Genomic DNA, 22,268 nt, shown 5'->3' with positions numbered 1-22,268 from the left:
GTTTTGGGCTAATATCCACTTATCAGTGAATACATATTGTGTGAGTTCTTTTGTGATTGTGTTACCTCACTCAAGATAATGCCCTCCAGGTCCTAGTCGGCCATCACTGGAAAGAGAGGCCCATTGGACTTGCAAACTTTATATGCCCCAATATAGGGGAATGCCAGGGCCAAAAGAATGGGAATGGGTGGGTAGGGAAGTGGGGGGCGCTATGGGGGACTTTTGGGATAGCATTGGAAATGTAATTGAGGAAAATATGTAATAAAAATATTAAAAATTAAAAAAAATAAAAATTGTAAATATATAAAAAAAAAAAGAAATGCAGGATGAACATAGGCTTCCCTAGCCCATTGGTCCATAGGGGAAAGTTTTGTTTCATTCAAGATCCCCTGAAAAGATGTTTCCCCTTTCTTCCTGCCTCCTTCCCTTTCCCTCCCTCCTTCCTTTGCTTTTCTTTCCTTCCCTTTCCCTTTACTCCCTCCTCATTTCCTCTTTTTCCTTTTCTACTTGACTCTCTCTCTCTCTTCTCATACACTAATGCCATTGGTTTAATGAACACTGACTATTGCATAGCCCATGCTTGGATGGTGATGACAGTCCTAGTCCGGCGCCTCTGTCTCAGATTCTGGCTCTTAAGATCAAGGCACTATCTCCAATGCATAGGACACCGCAGGAAGTTGTGCAGGTGTGTGAGACATCTACAATAGTGTGGTGACAGGGAAGACTTCCTGGAGGAGGCAGTGCTACTAGGTGAGGATGGGAATGGGGTGGGATGAGAGGTCCAGGTGGAGGGCAGTGTGTGCAACTGGAGGAGGAATGAGGCAGGCAGGGGTCTCTATGCAGGAGAGACAAAAGCGCAGTGTGAACTGTGAAGCCCAGATTCTGACTTTGACCTGGCATGCTGACATCCTAGTCTCTCCCTCAGCCTGTGTGCTGGTTAGTTTCTTTCAACTCCACACAGAGCAGAGTCACCTGAGAAGAGAGAACTTCAAAGGAGTATGGCCTTCATCAGATTAGATTGATCTGTGGGCATGTCTGTGGGGCTTTAAAACATTTTATTATTGCTGATTAATACAGGAGGGCTCAGCCCATTGTGTGAGGTATCAACCTTGGGCAGGAGGCTGTGGGTTGGATAAAAAATCAAACCAAGTAAGCCAGAAAGCAGCATTCTTCCATGGTCTCTACTTCAGTTCCTGCCTCCAGTTTCTGCCCTACCCTTTCTGGGCAATGAAATGTTACCTGGAAATGTAAGATAAACCCTTTCTTCCCCTAAGTTGCTTTTGGTCACAGTGCTTTACTACAGAAATGGAAACCAACTAAGACAGCCTATGACCCTAGCTTTCCTGTCACTGGTGTCTTTCCCCCAAAATGTCAAATGAGCCTGTAGCTCTTCAGCCTAGAGAGGTGGGAGTAAAAGTCCTTGGCCAGGATGCTGAATTAAGGGAGCTGAACCTGTCCCTGGATAGGTAGGAGTTATCACCCTCATTTGGCTCTGTTGAGCTGGAAGAGAGCAGTGGTTGCTCTCTTTAATGCCCAGGAGGAAGGACTCTGCCAGGTACTCATGGCCCCTGCTCTGGACAATGAGGTAAGTCCCCCTCTTTGTCCATGGAGAACTGGCTTTAATGATAAGCTCCAATGGTCCAACTGTGGTCCCCACATCTGCCCAGAAGTCTTCAAGAGCTATCAGTGAAAACTCCAAATTGTGTGATGTCCAGGAGAAGCAGGTGACACCCACTGACTGTCTGAGGCTATACTGTGGATTGTCAGAGGGCCCAGAGTTGGCATAACTCTATGTGGTTTCTGAGGTGTAGACCTCAAGGGATGCTGCTTTGTTGTGAGCTCTGGGTGTCTCCCATGTCTGCTTAAGAGCCCTGGCACTCCCTCAACCTTAAGGTTTCTGAATTGGATTGCTTTCCTTAGTCTGGGGATACTTAGAGAAAGCGAGCAGGTCTACCTCAAATTTCCACCATCTCCTCCTCTGAGCCACACTCTTCTCTCCCCCTCTCATCCTTCCTCCTGGGAGAATGGTACTTCTCCTCTATGCTCCTTGTCAACCCTAGAAATGACCCTTCTATATCATCTGTGCCCAGAACTCAGTGATGTAATCCTGAATCGCAGCCAGTGTTCCTGACATTTACCCTTTCTGGTGCTTGGTCTCATGAGATCCACAGTTGGAGCCTCTTAGTGCTCAAGCCTCCTACTGGTCTGTGCCCTCGTCATCGTGTCCTTACTCATCTGGTGACACCCTTAGTGGGTTTTCTTTTTCCCAGTCCAAACAGGAGCTGTGAAACCTGCCCTTGGCCTCTTTCCTCTCTGTTCTACTCACACCTGTGCTACCCACAGTAGTGATGACTAACTCAGTGGCCCATGGACATCTCCACATAACCCTCCCAAGGAGCTCACTAACCCTGCTTACCCTCCTCCATGCTATTACTGTGCTTCTACTGGACATTGCTACTCAAGCTACCCTGACCTTCATCCTCCCCCAGTCAACAGAGACCCTGAATGTTTCCTCTCAAATATACTGGACCATCCAGCCACCACCACCTGCAGCCACACTGCAGTACTCTTCAGTCCCTTCCAACTACAGCTAACCTGACCTGCCCACAGCCCTGATCTGAGTAACTCTGTGAGTGCTCTCACAGAGCCACCTGATGGGGGTGGAGGTGGGATATAAGCTTTCTGAGGGCGGGGCCGTGCCTGATTCATCTTTGTCCCCAGAGTTAAGCCCAAATTTGGCGCACCACCATGGCTCCACAAATGTTTGTTGAATGAATGAGTGACACAGTCTTTTACTCCACATCCTTTCCATGATCTCATCCTGTCCCCAGGAGACCCAAGTTTCCCCCATTCTTGTAGCCCAGCCCTGGCCCTTGGTGACTCTCCTCAAGATCCCACCAATCCTAGGAGCTTGGCCCCTATACAGGCCAGAGTCAGGGTCCAGCATATGCTGTCCCCAGGGGTTGGCAGACAGTGCTTAGGCTTGTCTCCAAAGTTGGAAATTCTGAACAAGGCACCACCCCCATGCTGGAACCTGCAGGCAAGGTGGTGGAAGGTTTCCAAAGGGGCCCCACAATGTTGGGGCTTAGCCTGCTTGGCTTGCCCAGCCTCCCTGGGGCTCCTGGCCACCACTCAGCATCTCCCTCCAGCATTAGCTTCCAGCTGTTCTCTGGCCAGTTCTCTGCAGGAAGACACGTTCCATTTCATTTGCTGAGTCCAGAGAGGACAACAGAAGAGGAAAGAGAGGGCAGGGCACAGGGAGCCAAGGAGACACAAAGAGGGAAGTAGGAAGAAAAGCAGAGGGACTATCTATTACAGGGGGGAAATGGGAGTGGGGAGGAGAGAACTTTAGGACCCAGGAAGCAAAAGAGAAAGGCAGAGAAGAGAGGCCAGAGACCAGCTGTAAGAGATGTGGTAACAACTTCAGGGGGAGAAGAGGGAAGAGGAAAGATACCCAGATGGGAATGGGGGGAGGGAGAAAGAATATGATAGGACAGAGATGGGATGAAACCCACATAGAGAATGGAAGAGGAAGAAGCCAGGAGAGAGAGAGAGAGAGAGAGAGAGAGAGAGAGAGAGAGAGAGAGAGAGAGAGAGAGAGAGAACCAGAGTTGGCAGCAAAGGATGCACTGGGGAGATGGTCCCAGGATGGGCAGCATTAGATGGTCATCAGGAACATTCAGGCTCGGGGAGTACAGAGTTTCAACACCATGGGGAGAGGCTGGACTTGTCTCCTGAAGACAAACCAGGGGCCACTTACAGACATCTACATACAAACAGGAAAGGGGTGGTAGGGTGTTTCAGAATTGAGAAGAGGTTCCTTTCTTCTGGGTGTATGATGTGCTGTGCCAGTGCACAAGGCTTGGAGGACAGAGAGCATAGTCTGCCAGCCCCACCTGACCCTCTGGCAAGGGTAGGTAGGGCATGGCAGAGCCTGGGCACAATACTCAGCCCATCCATGAACCCTGTGGCCTTGGGTAGTTTCCTTTCCCTCTTTGTGACTCAGCTTCCCCATATGCAATTGTACCATCTGGCTTCCATTCCCCCCCCCCCCGACACACACACACTGTATGGTTTCACCTGGTGGTGACCTTAATACATTTAGAAGCCTCCAGACCACACTGTTCCATTTCATCCTCAAGTAACCACTGAAGGTGCTCCCACTTTATAGATGAGGAAACTGAGGCTCAGCAAGGAGACTAGGACTTGCCCAAGGTCACAGAGCTGGTACGAGGTAAGGCTTTTTGGGGCTCATCCCCAGAACTGATCCAGTTCATGGCAAGCTCCATCACATCCACTCTGAAGTACTTGGCAGCTGCAGAGATGCCAAGATCATGGTTGGGGGCAGGGAATGGTCAGAAACGTGTGTACCTTCCAAGGTTCAGCAGATTGGAGAGAAAGTGCTCAGCATGAACAATGCGCCAATTAACTGGGCAATTTCAAGACTGCAGTGGGGGCTGGGTGGCGGAGGAGGAGAGAACCAGATGTTTCCCCCCCGCACAGGCTCCAGAGTAACGCGGGTGCCTTCGGCCAGCACACATGTTTTCTCTCCAGTGAGCATGCGGGTTTCCAGTTTTCTCCTCCTGGAAGAGGCATCCCAAGTCCGTATTTATGTTCCGTCTGAAATTAATGCAAGGGAAACTTTCAAATGCGAATCTTACTGCCAGGGCCTCCGGCCGGATATCAAACCAGAGCCGTGTTTGTTTTCCCTAGGAAGTGTGACAGGAGGGGTGGATAATGAGGGGCACCAGGGCTTCTAGTCTATCCAGAGCTGTGTGGAGGGGACCTGGCTGACCTGGGCTTCCTTTCCTGCTCTGCAGTCACACAGCAAAAGGCTGAGCCTTCTCAGTTCCTTGGGGACAGACTTGACGTGGTCTGAGTAGCTAGCTTCATGCCAGGTTCTGAGACACACTGTGGTGTCTACCCAAGGAAGAGATAGGTACACATAGGACAGTGATGAAGGGGCACAGGGATCAGGGAATGAGGAGGTAGGAAGGATGGAGAGGGTAGCTGTGGAGGCACAGCACCAGGGAATGTCACAGAGGGAAGAGAAGATGCCAATGGTGACTGGTCCTGCAGTTGAATATAAAGAGAAAGAGGAGGGGGAAGGTACTGTGGAATTCTGACTGCCCCAGGATGGTAAGAGGGCAGACTCTAGAAGGGACCAGACAGCATTTTCCCTAGCAATTGTCTGACAGGGTTGGAGAAGCGCTCTGCTTCCTGAGGTGTGGCAAGGGAAACAAGGACATCCTTGGGAGTTGGTGATGCAGGGATGGAGCCACAGCCCCTTTCCTTTTAGTAGCCTTTGCTCTGTGCTCCTGTGTGGAAGCTTCTGGGATGCCAGGAATAAAAAATGAAACAGGGATGGATGAAAGACTGACTCTGCTTTGCCATCACTGTGACAAAGGTGGACACAAACACCCTGGGTGACAAACTGCCTGCAGGCAGAATGTGCCTGCCGTGTTTGGATTAATTTTCTCTTTCAGCTGCTCAATAGTCCAACTTGCCCATGTCACACAGGTATAAACGGCAGAGCTGGGTCTATGCCTAGCCATGGCTCAGGTGTGTCCATAGCAAGGCACTTGTGGGGGCAGCTGCACAGACAATGCCCAGCCTCCGGGCTCTGGGGAGGCTCCTGTTTGGAACAGCCTGTGTCCTGGGGATTCTGTCACCATCTGAGATGTTAAGTGGACAACCTCCTCGGGATGTCACTGGGTGTGAATTTCCTCTTAGAAAGCATCTTTTCCCTCATCAAGGCATCCGCTTGGTTCTGTAACTTTGAGCTTGAAGCTTTTAGGTCATTTGAATCAGATGCTTTCAAAGTTAACGTTCTGCTCCGAGGTCAGGAGGCTGTGTCTCTGCTGGCACCTGCCATTTGAGGGTGACTCAAGGTCACTCAGAGTGAGGTAGAAGCCCCTGAGGCTTTGGCTAGCTGGTCCGGAGGACTTTTGCAGGCATCTAATGCATGCTAGGCTGTGGGAGGCCAAGAAGAATGAGCTGTGGCCCTCTTCTCTATGGTGCCAGATTACCACAGCGACAGGCAATGACTGCTGTGTCTGTCCAGGCTAGTCTAGGGTGGGATTCACAATAGCCTTCATGAGTTTGGGTCCCAGCTGTGACTGGGACAATCACTCTTTGTAATCCCCGGCTTTTCCTGAGGTTCAGTATCCCAGGGTCTAGGACCTCCTGTTGGCTAGAGACATATTTAGGGACAGAGGCTCATCCTGTTTGTGGTGGTTTGAATAGCTATCCCCCCCCCCAACTCATGTATTTGAATGCTTGGCCCATAGAGAGTATCACTATTAGGGGGTATGGCCTTGTTGGAGGAAGTTTGTCACTGGGGGTGGGGGTGGGGCTTTGAGATCTCCTATACTCAAGCTATGTCCATTGAGACAGTCTCCTTCTACTGTCTATGGATCAAGATGTAGACCTCTCAACTGCCTCTCCAGCCCCATGTCTGCTGGTTATCACCCATGTTTCTCACCATGATGATAATGGACTAAACCTCTGAAACTATAAGCCATCCCCAACTAATGTTTTCCTTTATAAGAGTTGCTGTGATCACGTTGTCCCTTCACAGCGATAAAACTCAAAGACGCTGCCCTGAGCCCCACTCTTACTTAACACCAACCTAAGTTCTTGAGATCTCCATGCAGTGCTACAGAGTTTTTCTAGCTCTTCATCTGCTGTGAAATGAGCCCTGTTCTTGGAGCATTGTAGACTTGGAGGAACCAGGGACCCGGGAGTAGTAGTGGCCATACAAGGTTCTATTGCCAGTGACAGGCTGTTTAAGCTGTGTCTGGCAATGAGCCACTCACTCATGTGCTACTCACGGGCTCTCAGGCCACTTACAGAGGGAACTCTGAGACCAGGAGAAATGAAGGTGCTGACCATACAGAGCTACTTCTCAGGGGAAATCTGGGGTGTCCTACAGCCTAGTTTCAAAGGCCACACTCTAGTCTATCACTTTCCTCCCTTGCTTTCCTGGCATTATTCAGCTGAGCCCATAGCTGGGATTCTCAGATCTTCTAGTAACAGCACATCCCTGGAGACAACCTGGGGGGACATGGCCTACAGTTCCTATTGACTTCCTGTTCAAGGGAAGGCTAACTAGGCACAAGCCAGAAGGGAGTATTGCTCTGCCTGCCAGGTTGCTCTGAGTTGAGTGGGAATGGCTCTGGCCATTGCAAAGATGGCAGCTCTAGATGCATGTGTGGAGTGGGGTGACAGTGCTCTTTTCAGCACTGCTGGAAAGTCTGAAGCACTTCTGGAAGGTATAGCCTCATGTTTGTGTTGGGAAGCAGGACAAACGTGGGTGCTGTAGGTGAGGGGAAGAAACTACTTGGGAGTGCAGCCTCCATTCCAGACTGGCTGGCTGTCCTTGGATCGTCTGTGAGCTCCGAGGGGCTTCTGTCCCAAAGGCGGTGAGTAGAGGAAGCAGGTGAAATGCAGGGAAGGATGGGTCTTGTCTTGAGGGCTATGGATGATGAGAAAAACCAGAGGGCCTCTGGACATGCATTAGGGATCCCTCAACCAGCTCTCACTTTCTTTAGGAACCCTTCTCTGAGTCAACCTCTGCCAACAAGCATGGGATGTGGGATGAAGGAAGGAACCCGATGCCTCACTTCTTGTGAGTCCCTTGTGCAGAGGGAGTGGAAAGGACTCTGGGAAGACTACAGGAATATCTCAGAAGGCCAGCTGTTTGTTTCCATGTCACCCAGCTCTGTTTCCCTTTCTCATCCTCATGGCCCTGAGTTAACTCTTGCTGCGGCTTACGTTTCTCACAGATTTTTTTCTCACCATTTGCAACCCCTCCCCCAAGAAACCCTGCTTAGCATTAAGCCTTTGCCTCCTGCCTCAGCCTGTGTGGCTTGCTCATTGGGACCTAGGACTCTCTTTCTAGTGAGTTCTCACACCTTTTATTTGTTACTGTAGTCCCACCTTCCAAAAGGTAGATGTAGTGTTGCCAGAGCCCCTAGTTCCTACCATGGTGTAGAGACTTAGGTTCTGACTCAGATGTTCTTGGGATAACATAGGGGTGGCTGGCACTTCTGCTTTGCATACCTAAGGGCATCACATTCGTTCATTCATTCATTCATTCATTCATTTATTCATTCAGCAATGGAGGGATGAACATCTTAAGTTCTGGGGATGCAACTTGAGCCGAGAGATGACAGTGCTTGAGCAGAGTGTGAGAACGAAGTTCCAGGACACTGTGGGAGCTTAGGACAGAGGGCTCAAGCATCAGCTGGGTATTTTGGGGAGCCAGGCCACCCCAACAAAGTAATCACCATTACCTCACTGGAGCTATGAGGCTCTCATGTTTCCTGTGTGATCTTCTCCTGTCTGCCAAATGGAACAGAAGGGCTATCCTATCCTTACAGGAGGCCTTGAGCATGATGCTTGTATGAGTGGATTGTCAAGCACAAGCAAGACAGTGTACAGGAAGCAGTTGCTTCATTCATTCATTCATTTTTGGTGGTGCTGGATTAATGCAAGGCAAATGCTTTATCTTTGAGCTATGTCTCAGCCAATACAACTGCCTTTAGCTAATGACACATCTCCTTTCCATGAAGTTTAAATCTTTACCACTAATGTCTTCCTGCCTCAGGCCCGCAAGTGTGGTTCTGAATGCCATTCAGCAGCCTAAGACTGAGTGTCCCGGATGTCCCAATACTCAGAGCAATAGGTTCTTGTCTCTGACTCTGCCTGCCTTCTGTCTGGACTTTGCTTCCTGTGGGGCAGTTGGTGGCTGCCCTGGAAGTCATGTCCAGATTCTGCAAGGCTCCACAGTACTCCCAAGTCTCCAAGAACAATTGGAACCAACCATGCTGGAATGCTACGAGACTAGAGCGCCAGGATATTGCAACCAGGCAATTAGAGCAGTAGAACGCCGAGGTCCCAGGACTGTGAAGTGCCAGAAGTTGGAGTTTTATTCACACTATATTATACTAGGGACACAGAAACGGACAACTTCCAACTGCTAGAGTTGGAAATGAATGGGCCCCAGAGGTTACCTGTTTCCCCACCCCACAACCTGCTGGTGACTCATGCTGGATTCCAATTCAGCTCCTCCAGTTCTTGAATCATGCATTTTATTATTAAAAAAAATGCTACAAGATCCTTGGATGGCTGAACAAATAAACGGACCGAGAAAATCTTTTTTCCTAGAACGAAGGCTAACATTGCCATTCCCTCCTAGTGCTGAGGTCTAAGCCCCCGCCCCCCCAAGATGCCCTGGGACTGAATGGAAATGAATGGAATATACTCAATTCTGTATGATTTGGTTCACTGTGTCTTTGAGACTGTGGGCCTTGCCGTGGTATACTTTACACATACGGGGATGGTCACTGAGCAGGCAGTGTGCAGGTACACACAGGAGGCAGCTGGGTACAGTGCCCATCTTTAAATTCTAGTTGTTGGGTGCTGCTAGAGAAATCCTAACAACCTGCAACTTGTCAGGGTTATGGGCCTTCGCTGCCAGCAGAGGAAACCAAGTGCATGACAGGCACCTGCTGGAATCTCTGTCCCAGGAGACATTACAGATGGGTCAGGAGGACTCTTTTATGCTGGGCTCTGATGTGTGTGTGTGTGTGTGTGTGTGTTTAGAGCATCACACTCTAGACACATGATAGCAATTAATCACAAATGGCTCAAGAGTTAATTCCACCCGAACTTCCTGTCCCAGCCTCTCTTGTATTCATGTCCAATGCTTTCCCCTCTTCAAACCAGGGGTCCTTTGCTTTCCCCTCTTCTCAACTTCATCTTCAGCTGAAAGAGTGGACTTGGTTGGAAGTCTTCAGCTACCTGCTCATACACGCTTTAGCCGAGGAGTTGCCCTCTTCTGCCTGGAGATCAACTCTCTCCCTTTCCTCTAGTCCTTCCTCTAATACCCTTTTTGAATCCCTCTTTCTATACTGGCAGCTTCAGCCATCTCACTTAGGTAATGAGGCTTTAAAAAGGCCACAGAAGTTGCCTTAAACTTGGCAGCACCCCGTCCCTCATCTCTTACTTTGCCAAACTGTTTCCCATATAAAAGCAATGTGGATGGATGTGGGACTAAACATAGCTACCAGTTTTTAATGCTGCCAAGTAAGGGCCTTGAGATCCCTTCCTGCTGCTACCCCTAACAATTTTGTTTTCCAGGATGCTTTGATTCGAAAGAGAGCTTAAGTGGACTGTTGTGCCCCGTGGACTTGGAGCATCACGAGAAGGTCAGTGTTCTGTATCTTTAGGTTCTCAGCTTCCTCAGCCATAGGAGAAAGCTGGTGCAAAGACCACCATCATCTTGGGCCTGTTCTTGAGGGGCATCCTGCTCTCTCACTGGCTTCCCTCAGTGATTGTGCTCTCTTTGAGTAACTAGGGAGCTAGGGGACTCCAGTGGCTGCCATACTGCATCCACTTAAGGCCACTTAGTACAAAATACACTGCCTAGAGGTGGCTGGTGGCAACTAAGAGAAGAGGTGCTGAGGGGCCACTCCTTTGTACAAGTCCTCATGGCTACATGGCTCACACCAGGGACCCTGCAGATATTCTGTAAGATGGAGAGTGATACTCCCATCTCCATGTATTAGTATAGGTTCTGTTCTTGTGGGTTCCTTCAGAAGGCCCCTCCCAGATCCCCTGGGAGGCTCCACCTGTCCCTTACACTTGTGCCAGAATTCTAGACAGCCTGGAATCCAAGACAATTCAAGTCAAAGTCAGAGCCTTCTGTCTAAGTGAGCAAACTGAGGGTATAAGAGGGGAGACGACCTGCTGGAGGCTGCAGTGGAACATACCAGAGCCATTGATGGGCCAGAGCTCTCTCTGTGCAGTTTCCATGGCCTTTATGAGCTATTTTCCAAGGGCCTGCATCCATGTCTGAGATTCTCCTATGAGCCTCACTTTGATGGAGATTCACAAGTGGGAAGAACAGCTTGGATAAATATACTCCTGACTTTGACCCTCAACATCCTTGGAGCTGAATGGGGGCAGAGGAGGTACAGAGATAGACTGTGGACAGCCCCATTTACAGAGTCCAAATATTCACAGGTGCCCGTGTGGTTTGGACTGACTGCTTGGCCTGGAGGGTGTAGGTAAAGGCTATAGGAAGAGAGGCAGAGCAGTGGACTGATGAGCATATCTATAAGCTGCCATCTTGTTTGTCTGAGATGGGGCTTACTCTATAGCTCTGGCTGACTTTGAACTTACTAGTCAGGCCAGGCTGGCCTCATAGATCTACCTACCTCTCTGTCCAGAGGGTTTGGACTATGGATGTACATCATCACACCCAGCTGTAAGTTATTTTAAAATTTTCACAGAACACAGGTGGATTCCACACATTTAAGTGGCAACAAGTAAATAGTTATTATAAATCACAGAACCAAAATTGACTAACTCAGAACTTGCATACAATCCTGGCCCCAATGCAGCCATTGGAGACAGCCAGAGAAAAGCAGGAAGGGTAAAGAGGAACAGAGATTAAGGGCCCCAAGGAACCCTGTGTAGACATCTTCTGATCCCTTTGCAGGAGAAGGAAAATCCCCAGAAACATTTAGCTCATGCCCTGTGTTGCCATGGTGATGCTTAAGTTCATTATAATTGTGATGATGATGGTGATAATGATGATTGCAGGTGCCATTCTGGGTCCCCACCATATGTAAGGTTATTTAAATGTCACACATCCTTACAACTACACTATAACTTGGATACTTTAGATTCATCAAATTGTTGATGCTGTCCTTCCCATTAACAGAAGAGGAAAATTGAACCCTTGAGAAAGTACCAGCTAAGGTAACATGACATATGGCCCTGTTGGAGTTGGAGTTACAACTGTGGGCTGTCTCCCTTCCTCACTCATAAGGCCACAGACCCTTCTGATTAGCCCTGGTTCTAGGTTGAGTGGGTACAGGATGGGATGAGCACTGAAAGATTGTTTAGGTCTCATATATATCCACCTGGTACTTGAAGGAGCTGAAAAAGTTAACTTGTACTGGGCAGGGGTTGCTTCCCTTGCCAAGGGAGATGCTATTAGAGAACATGTGGTTCAGAAGCTGGGGAAGCACTAGGGTCCTAGCTCTGCTACTGGGTACTATGTGGCTTTCATACCCTCTTCTGGGCCTCAGCTTTTCCCTTGACAAGTAGAGGTCAGAGCCAAACCTGCTCCGAAGGCGAAGAAGCAGATCTTGTCCTGGTTTTCCTGTAGCAGCGCCATGACCCTCTTTCCCATTCGCTCATTCCTCTTGTAGATGAGCTCCTGCCGGAAGTAGCTGTCAATTTCCTGGGCTGTCACCTGCTCATGAGGTGGGAGGGTGGTGTTGATGAAGTTGGGTAGCTGCAATGGTAAGACAGGTGCTTTGATGGAGCAGGGCACATGTCAGATAAACCCCAGGTAGGACTGGCGACTTACCTTTCTGAAGCCCTAGAGCACGCTCTCTGTTTCCTGTTTATCACCAACCCTCATACCCTCAAAGATGAGCACTGCTACAGTTGTACATGTGAAGCAAGCCTGAGAGAGAACGAGCTTGAGACCTGTGATCACAGCCAGTGTATAGTGGAGCTACACCCAGGTCTGCCTGGTATTTCTCTGGAGGTTGGGACCCAGGGTGTTGGGACTATGCTGGGTTCCTTATGTCCTTCCTTCAGCCCTGAATCCAGCACTATGTGGACAAGGAACCCAATTCAGCAAGAGGGTGAGAATGACAGCTATGGCAAGAAGGCCATAGGGCTTGGGGTGAAGGTGACTTGAGCTTTGGATTCAGTTCTGATGCTGGGTATAGTGAACAAGCCACTCTGCTTTGCTGAGCCCTGACTCTCACTTGTAGGAAGGACTGATGGGAGGGATTAAAGGAGATGAGGGTCACTACTGTGGCCTCATTCAGCGCTTTGCTCTACAGAGATGAGCAGGGCAGAACTTTCACCTTTTCCCATGTCTGAGCCACTGTCTGCCCATCTGTCTTCAAATTTTCAGAAACTTCTTGAAAACTATCCCAGGATCACAGATCCTTCCAGACTGATGCTTGTGGGATAAGCTGCTAAGAGATTGTCCATCTTTACAGTTCTGGGTCCTTTTCCCTCCCTACTATGTCACTTTCCACACAGCCTGAGGCCTGGCAACAGCTCTGTGGATGTACTCTTGAACTAGGCAGAGGGATCTTTGAGTTTAAGGACAAAGTCGGGTCATTCCAAGTCCCCTGGGCCTGCTACATAAAAGATGCCTATCAGGGGTCAAATGTGAATGTAAGAATGCACTGCCCCTTCTGGGTTGTTCTGTTCTTATTGTTTCATCTCTCTGGCCTGGAAGGTAGGTCCAGCCATTCTAGCACCATCTCCTTCAACATGTGCATGGAGCTGCTGGGGAAAGTAAGGCAGTGAATGAAATCACACTGCCTTTTCTCCCCATCCCTCCAAGCTTCTATTCATAGGATATTCCTCATTATCACCTAACTAAGTACAAATCATAAAATACTAGTCCTGACTGAAACATGAGGGGAGGTTGGACCCAAAGATCCCAACTTCCTAGAGCTCTTAGTCCCCTAGAAAAGCCAATTTTTATGGCTTTTTACCCAAGCACATGTTTTTTTACAGCCACAGAGGAGTTGTCAACATCCTTTCTGAGAAAGATGGGGGAGTCAACAGCCTGAACCCTGAGGGTTTGTGAGGAGGGCAGGACATCTGCCTCTGCTCTGCTGGCCAAGAACAAGTGAGAGAAATGGATAGGAAGAGCATCTGCATCTTACAGCTCCTTTGTCAGAGGAGCCGGGCCCACTGCTCTGGGATGGAGAAGGAAGTGATGTGATTGTCTCAGCCTGAGTAGTGCACAATATGTACAATGTGCACAGCAGCCCTGCTCATGCCTAGGCCAGTACAGAGCTGGCACCCAGAGACTGCTTGCTTGGCAGATAGACAAATGAGGGAATGGAGTTCTTATCCTCCTCCACACTGGAAGGAATGACTGGCAGCTCTGATGAAATAGGTCACACTTGACTTGATGTAGTTCCAGGAGATGCTAAAGATTTTTGAGTCAGGGTGGAGAACAGAGAGGCTACGACTAGAAGGACTATTTCCAGAAACACACCTCTCAAAGGCTCTTCTCCATTTATGGGGTTTGGGAGAGGATAGGAGGCCAAGCTTTACTACATGTTAGTGTTTGTTAAGTCACTGAACAAGTGGATGGATGAGCAGGATGAGTGGCAGTTGAGGAAGAGTGTTGATGAGCACAGGTCCTGCAGTCACACAGCCAGTGCAGCTCATTGCCTGGTGCGCTCTAGGTCATGTGGTCTCTCTGAGTCCCACTTTCTTCATTGGTAACAGGGTGACATACATGACTTTTACATGGATTTAATGAGACCAGCTTTGGAAGATGCTAGCACAGTAAGGCACTGTGAATATATATATATATATATATATATATATATATATATATATATATATATATATATATATACATCACATACACACACAATATATGTATAATGGCATCCTGCATTGTCACCTTTTCATGTGATGTTATGGGTTATCAGGGACAGGTGTCCTATAGAGATGACAGATGGTCATTAGAACTATCAGACAGAAGTGAAGGAAGAGGACCTGATCCCCTTCTTTCTTCCGTGGATCATGGGATCTATGAGCAGGTACCCCTCCTTCCTGCTCTGCTTCCTGCCCACAAAGTGCATCTGCATAAGGATTCCCCAGGGAGACTTAAGCTATTTATAAGAACAAGAAAGAGTGAAACTTCAAAACCATGAAGAAGTAGGACTGGATATTCAGCTTCCCTTGGGCTTCCCAGCCACTGCCTAGCACTCTCTTAGTGTCTCATGATGATGGGCTTTGGCCCCATGCCAAGAATGGGGCCTGGGTTTGGGCCAGGGCTGGGGGAGAAGCAAATTAATGATGTCATTAGACTTGTCTAGGGCCTTAAATCTCCCATGACAAGTTTAAGTGGAGGGCATATGATAACATTTCCAATAGATCATGGAATGTACCTAGAGTTCGAGAGAGATTGGTGTGTGATGGGGTGACAAAGATACGGTTTAGGCAGGGCTGGGGTGAAGTCATGGGGGAGGGATTCAGTGTAGGCTCCCCTGACCTGTGGCTAGGGATAGCCAAGTGCCCAGGTCTGTTGATTATACTCAACTACCCATCTCCCTGTACCCATCTACCCAGCAAATATCCTCTGAGAGCCTCCCTAGGTCCTGCCCCATGTCAGGCTAGAGGCTACCTCGGTACCCTTTGCTGTCTCCCCTGAGACTCCTAGGCCCATGGAAGAGTCAGCCATTCTTGTAAGAACTATGGGATATGCAGTGGGAGAGGGCAGGGAGGGAAACAGGGTTTACAGAGGGGCCTTGAAGTGTGATTATGTGGTCTGGTTCATCTGGGTCAGCCCAGGTTTATGGTTGAAGGAGATTGCTGCACTCCTATCAATTATCTTGACTCTAAGTAATAATATTTTACTGTCTACTGTTTGAATAAAACATATCTGTGGCTACTGTGCCCCTCAGGGGGGTAGGGACCACAGGTTTCTCAGGGAGGACTTCTGAGTGGCCCTCCCATTATGAACACTAACAAAGCCAGTGGCCTGCAGCTGTAGCATCAGGGAGCACTCATTGCTGAGGATGGGGATGGAGGAGTGAGGAGGTATACAGTTAGTGGGTAAGGGGCACTGGGCCTCAGGCCCTGTTCCATCCTGGCTGCCAAAGGTTACTTTATCAATCTCATCACTGCAGCCAGGGCATCTCTCTGGCTACAATCCTCTCTGACTTAACACCTCAGGGTTCCCACTCATAATGGCATTCCCACCCTATATTTGTTCTCTGTTATGCAAACCATGCCCTCTGGAGACACCCTCAGATCCTCCTGTCAGCTTCTCACCTGGGAAGCTCCACTAACAAGCTTAGTTCCTACTTTATGATTGCCCTGAAATCTTCCTGACCGCAGCAGGGGGGCAAGCCCTAAAGCTTCCAGATCCCCAGACCTCAAGACTGTTGAGGCCCCTGGCTGCCGATAGAGCTTCACATAGAAGGATGTGTAAGGGTATGGTCCAAGTCTCATGACCCTGGCTTTCTGCACAGTGGGGCAGGTTTTCTGTGAACTCCATATAGAGCCTGGACTATGACTCAAATCTGGCTAGACCATTTGCAATTACTGGGGGACGTGGCTACTGCCATCAGAGGTCTGCAGTATTTCTGGACATAGGCTCAAAGGAAAACAGAGCTGACCATCCCCCAAGCTCACCCTGTGCCTCTCTCCTCCAGCTTATAGTCAGCCATAGGCCTTGTCCTGTCCACCCTTCTTTCTTAGGCCAGCCGCATCACAGCCAGTTATTCAACTTGCCACCAAGACCTCTCTGCTGTGTAGTGTCACCTCCCAAACCTTGCCCCTAGTGGATTTAGGGTGAGGCTCACCAGAAGTGGGGCCCTGGTAAGGGTCCCTTCAGTTCACAGTGTTGGCCTCTTCTCCTCCCTCCTCTACCTCGAGACTAGAGTCCCCAGACCTGGAGCCTTGCACAGTAAGGGCTGGGCTCCTTCTTCTATCCTCTAAGCTTCTCTAAGTACATGATGTACCTACAGTGATGTGCATGACAGTCACTCACTGGCAAGCACTCTACAACAGGCGCCAAATGGTCTCCAGAGCAGTGGGGACCAAGGGATGAGCAGCTCAACCCTGCCTTCAGGGAGCCTGTGTCTGGGTTTGGGTGGCAAGCACAGACAGAACATTGTGGCCCCAGCCTGGCTGGCCTCCAACCAGAACTCTCCCCATTGCCTCTCCTTTGGGTCTCTGGCTTGCTTGTGCACTGTGCTCACAGCTGGAACATTCCTCCTTTGTCCACGGCCAATGTAGGTTCTTCTGTGGCCTCTGACTTTGTAGCAATTGTTACTTAGTGCCCCAGCTGCAGTCCCGTATAAATGAGTATTGGGCTATAGCTGCAGCTCTTCTATCCCCAGAGCAAGGGTTTCTATATGAGACAATGATTTCCTGGGTCTCCCAATCTCCTTGTGAGAATTATCCTCTCTGGCTCCCCACCATATACCTTTGAGCACCATATACCTTTGTGGCCACAGATTTTCAAACTATTTCATTTGTTTGACAAATATATACAGAGTCTTACTTTAGTCTGGCAACTGCTCTTGCCAGAGGGGATAGATGAATGAATGATAGACCCAAATCTTGCCCTCATGGAGTTTGTGTTCCAGTGGGAAGGGCCAGACAATAAGTAGTCACTAATGAAAGTATGTTGTGTCAGATGGTCTTCCAGACCATGGGAGAAAAGCGGAGCATAATAAAGTAATAAGAGGTTTTTTAGTTGGGGGAGAAGGGGAGGTTCAAGCTGCAGTTCAGACAGAGTGGATGGAGCTAGTCTTATGAAGCTGGGGGATCCCTGAAGATGGAGGAGAGTGCTCTGTGGTGGCACCTGGCAGAAGCATCTATGCTGAAGGAAGTCAGTGAGAAGGTAGAAGCATACAGCTGGGCTCTTGGGATAAAATGTGGACTTTGCTCCTGGTGTGTATAAAGGAGATGGGGTCTGGAGTGGGGACAGAACAGGAGGAACACACAGGCTACTGCAGAGGCTGGCTTGTTTCACCCTGAGAAAATGAAAGCTGCAAGGGTCCAAACAAGGGACAATGCCTTCTGTGCCTAATCCAAGCTTTCTGAGTGGATGAACATCAAAATACCACACACAACAGAGGAAACCTTGGGAGAAACTCTGGTGCCTCAGAGGTATCTGATTCCATCCAGGGGACTGGGGAGGTTTTTCAGAGTAGGTAAGTTTAATCCATGATAAGTTGGAGGAAATCCAGGGCAGGAAGAACCTGGATAAAGGCTCAGAGGTATTGAAAAACAAGCTCCAAATTCCACAGGCTTGGGGTGCTGGTGGGAGTGGAGGTGTAGGCTGTGACAAGGCCACCAGGGGGCACATTTTAGGGGACCTTGAATGTTGAATGGGAGTCCTGGAATTGGTTGGAGATCAATGAAGAGGCATGGTAAAGTCTGGGCAGGGTCAAGCCAAATTTAATCCTTTGGGGCCCTACTTGGGGTCTTGCTAGCCTGTCTGTAATCTTAGCTTGAGGATTTGAATCAAGGAAGAAGGTTCTGAGATAGATAGATACAAGGCCAATTTCATAGTAACTTGGTATAAACCTGTCTGCGGGACTTCTGGTTCAAGTTGCCGTTCTTGCTAATTTAACAGTAAGCTGTACAGCCTTAGGTAAGTATCTTGCTTTCTCTGAGTCTCAGTTTCCCCCTCTATAAAGGAGACAACAGTAGCTCTTATTTATTATAGCTGGAAAGAAGCATATATATGCCCACTATACAGTAGGCATCTGATAAATTCCAGGTGGGATCATGTAGGCCTATCTCTAGGTCTTTGCAGCTGGTGGTGCAGAGGTCGTCAGGGCAGGAGGAGAGGAGGGCCTCACCTGGGATGTGTCATGGTTGAAGATGACAGCATTGAGGTCCCCGCAGTTGTAGTGTTTGATGAGGTCCTCTGTGGTGTAGGGTGCCTGCAGGCTCCCAGCCCGCACACTTTCATGCTGCAGCAGAGTCTGGTTCAGGGCAAACAGCACCTGGCCGAGGAGAAAGAAGGGCATCAGGGCTGTGCTCACAGACTGGCTGGCCTCTGGGATCAGCCTTCCACCCATGGAACGTTGGGGCTACAGGTGTGAAATAGAAGGCATATATATGCACAGCAAACCATCTGAGTTTGGAGTTCGGAGTGAGTCTTCCTCTTGACTCCTTTGTTCTCATTTGCTTAGAAGTGTTCTAGGTCAAGGAAACCCAGTTTACAATCAAGAGCACCCTCCAATGAGGTCAAGCAGCAACCCAAAGGAAACAAAACCCCAATTTTATATCAAGGCTCAGAAGGTCTCAGGAGCTGGATCCCTGGAGCCCATCCTTCCATGCATTCAGCAGATGCATCCTCTATCTCTGTTTTCTGGGCTACTGGCTCCGGGGATGCTGTTTCCAGGCACCAGAGTCACTTGGAATGCTATACAGAACTCACCTTCCTCCCGGAATCAGGCACTTTCTAAGCAGCTTATGGCCTTGGAAGGTTATGTCTCCCACAGAACACTGGTGTCTTATACACAAGCCCTGGGAGACTAGCTGCTTTGGCTTCCCCATTTTATTTAGTTTATTTGAGACAGGTTCTTATCATGTAGCCTCAGCTGCCTTGAACTCACAGTCCCGTCTTACTACCCAAGTGTTGGGTTTATAGGCACAGTCTACCATACATGGCCTGGCCAACAACCCCAACTTTAGATGGGGAAATTGAGGCCCAAGGCATGGAAAACACTTTACCCACATGGCTTGAGCTGGAGTCTGCATCCCAAGATGCTGGCACCCCAGACTCTTTTGGCCAACCAAGGGGCTTTGTTGATCCCACACATTCTGATGCTGGCCCTGCTTCAGTCAATAGGACAATGGCTGTAAGCATTACAAAAGAAAGCCTGAGAAGCACCTGTATGCTGAAGCCGGTCCCCTTCATATACTCTTTGCTTTTGACTCCATCCTGCTGGAAGGTGATAAACACACAGAGCTAAACTTACACAGCCAGTGGCACTCAGACCAATGGACAGATAGCCAACTTCCAGACCCATGAGACCAGCAAGACTGGTGGAGCCTCAAAGCGACTGGCCCTGGCACGCTGAGCTCTGCATGCTATTGTTACACAGCACAACCTCAGTGAGAGATGATTGATACACCACACTTCCTTCCACCAGTGTGTGCATATTAGCTTTCCATTGTGTTTAACTGTCAGCCTCACAGCAGGTTGAGTTTCCTGAACACAGGAAATGCATTTTGTTTTCTGGCTCTCACATCTACAACTCTCAGCATTGTGCCTGGGGAAAAGAGGGCACTGTGATCTCCATTTCGCTTTAGAACCTGGGGACCTGCTGTTTCCTTCATAGTTCAAAGGCACTTTAGAAGCCCCGATGACAAACATCTAAAAGGCTCTGGCAGACATTCCCATGAAGACATATAATCAGAATAAAAAGCTTTTGAAATAGGTATACAGGGCCAGGCCAACACAGTGACACAGGCAATAAGGCCACACTTGGGTCCCCTCTGTGTTTGTTAGTGGCAAGAGAACTGGATAGCATGAGCTGTAGGAAACCCCCACTGCTCCCCTTAATGAGAGGGCTGGAGGTGAGGTCAGATCCCTCGCCCCATGTCTGAGCCTTCTCCAGGCCCCTGGGCTTTTGCTGTCACCACTGAAATCAGATCTGCAGCCATCTGGTGCAGAGTGTCGATGGCAGCATGGTGGCTGGGGATGAATTACAGGAGGCAGTGACGTGTTCTGCTGTGGACATTGCTAAGGCAACAAGCACTTCCTCCCACAGGGTACATGCCTCTAGTGAAAGTGTCCGTGTCGAGCTGATCCACTCTCCTCCTCTGAGGGCCTAAGACAGAGGGACTTCCTGTGGCCACACCCAGCTGCTACACACACCTGCTCTGTTGCTTCTTAGATCAGCCTGGGCCAAGGCACCACCTGACCTGGGATGAGGTCATCCACCTGGGCGCCAGAAGACCTGGCTGGAGGGTAATTGTCTCCCCCGGACCCTGCTTGACTCATGAAGTCAGGTCTTCATGAAGCCGGGAGGTATTCCAGGGGATTAAGTATATTCCAGGCTGCACGGTGTTAAGAACAGTCCTGGCATGAAGTGTGCTCTGAGTATGTGTTTGTTAAATAAAACCTAGGAGGAAATAGCTCCAAATCTCCCTTGCTTGGTGCTGGAAGAGAGAGGGTCCTTAGAACTCATCTGGTACAGAGGCTTCAAACTACTTTTAGCTGGAGAATTCTTTCATTGTTGTTATTATTGTTGTTGTCTTCCAAAGGAATCTCATTTGGAGTTTTGAATGTGAAACAGATAAAAATGAAATGTTGATATAGAGGAGGCAGGGTGGAACTTAATGCTCTCTTGCTGCAGGGATTTTCGGGACCCTGGAGGCCAGGTTAAGGACCCCTGATCTCATTTTGTGCCCTCATAATGTAAGAGAGGGGATAGCATTCCAGGCAGTAGGATGGAGTGTGCATAAGTCCATGCAGTGAGCTGGGCAGAGTGGACCCCAAGAAGCCTGACTCCCAGCCTTGGATTAAAAGGCGGACGATGCAGGACCTTCTGATGTCTATGGGCACAGTCATACCCAGTTTCTCTGGATCATTGTAAAGCAGCCAGGGGTGTTTACTGTTGGGGCCTTAGACAGGAAGCCAAGGCCAGGCCGTTTGACAGATTGAGAGCTCTCTGCATGCCTCAGCTAGTTTGTGACATTAGCTGTATCTGGTGGGATCTGGTACCTGCCACAGACTCCTCATGCACAGACCACTTCGGAGGTACATATCCTATGGGGTTGGTTCAGCACTCTGCCTTTGTGTTCCCTGCTGAACCTCAATGTCACCAGTGTCACACACTCAGGAAACACTGCAGAAAGAAGGATGGCAACCCTGAATTATGTGCTCCCCACTTCCTGCTCACAAAGGAGTTATCACACATTCATACAGAGACCCCTGGCTTTACTGAGCACTTAGTATGCATTGCAAACTTCCTAAGTGGATTCATCATTTATTCTTTACAGAAGCTCCAATGTAATATTAAAACAAAAACAAAAATAAAAACAACCCACAGCAAAGAGACATTAAATGCCTTCCCAAGATGGGAAGGCTGGGGAGATGAGATGGGCATTTGGCACATGTCCTCTTAGTCACCACTCATGGGGACCTCCCTCTATTTTGTCAAGGAGAGACACAGCAGGGATGTACAGATGGGTATCACAGAAGCAGAGGGAGTGATGGGCTACACAGCTCAAAGGTAGTGCTGAGGTATTCAGATGTCTGGCTTACTACAAACAGGACTTTAAGAGTATGTCTTCTTCTGTGAGCATTCCTGGTACTTCCAACAAGCAGAGGAAGCTCTATCCCCATCTCCTTCCTCCCTGCCTCCTTCCCTTCCTACCTCCTTCCTTCCCATCCTCCTTCCCTCCCTCCCTCCCTCCCTCCCTCCCTCTTTCCCTCCTTTCCTTTTGTCCTTCCTTCCTTCCCTCCTTCTTTCCTTCATTAAACATTGGCTTCCAGCAGCTTTTCAGCAGAGACTTAAATTGATGGAGAAATAGGACTTGATTTGTAAACACATGGAACTCATGGAGGAGGCAGACACGCCTCTGACCTTCACACCAGGGTGACAGAGGCACAAGCTTTAGGATGAAGTATTACCCCGACTTCTTCCTCCCTCTTCAACTCCCAGAATTCCCCAGGTCTCTGTGCCTTCTACTTTCAGCCACCTTAGAACAACAAA

General features: G+C 49.1%; 1 protein-coding gene across 2 annotated transcripts in view; it reads right to left on the bottom strand.

Annotated features, from left to right (window-relative positions):
- Window positions 1-22,268, bottom strand: part of Trabd2b (TraB domain containing 2B) — a 682,282-nt gene that overhangs the window by 16,894 nt on the left and 643,120 nt on the right. For both annotated transcript variants that reach the window (XM_029476722.1, XM_021161098.2), the window contains exons 3-4: window positions 18,396-18,542; window positions 12,139-12,313 (exon numbers count right to left, since the gene is read on the bottom strand). In XM_029476722.1, coding sequence (XP_029332582.1) covers window positions 12,139-12,313; window positions 18,396-18,542 — 322 coding nt within the window. The remainder of the gene's footprint in view (window positions 1-12,138; window positions 12,314-18,395; window positions 18,543-22,268) is intronic.

This window comes from Mus caroli, chromosome 4 (assembly GCF_900094665.2).
Source record: "Mus caroli chromosome 4, CAROLI_EIJ_v1.1, whole genome shotgun sequence".
Lineage (NCBI taxonomy): Eukaryota > Metazoa > Chordata > Mammalia > Rodentia > Muridae > Mus > Mus caroli.
This window is presented reverse-complemented; position numbering and strand designations above follow the sequence as displayed.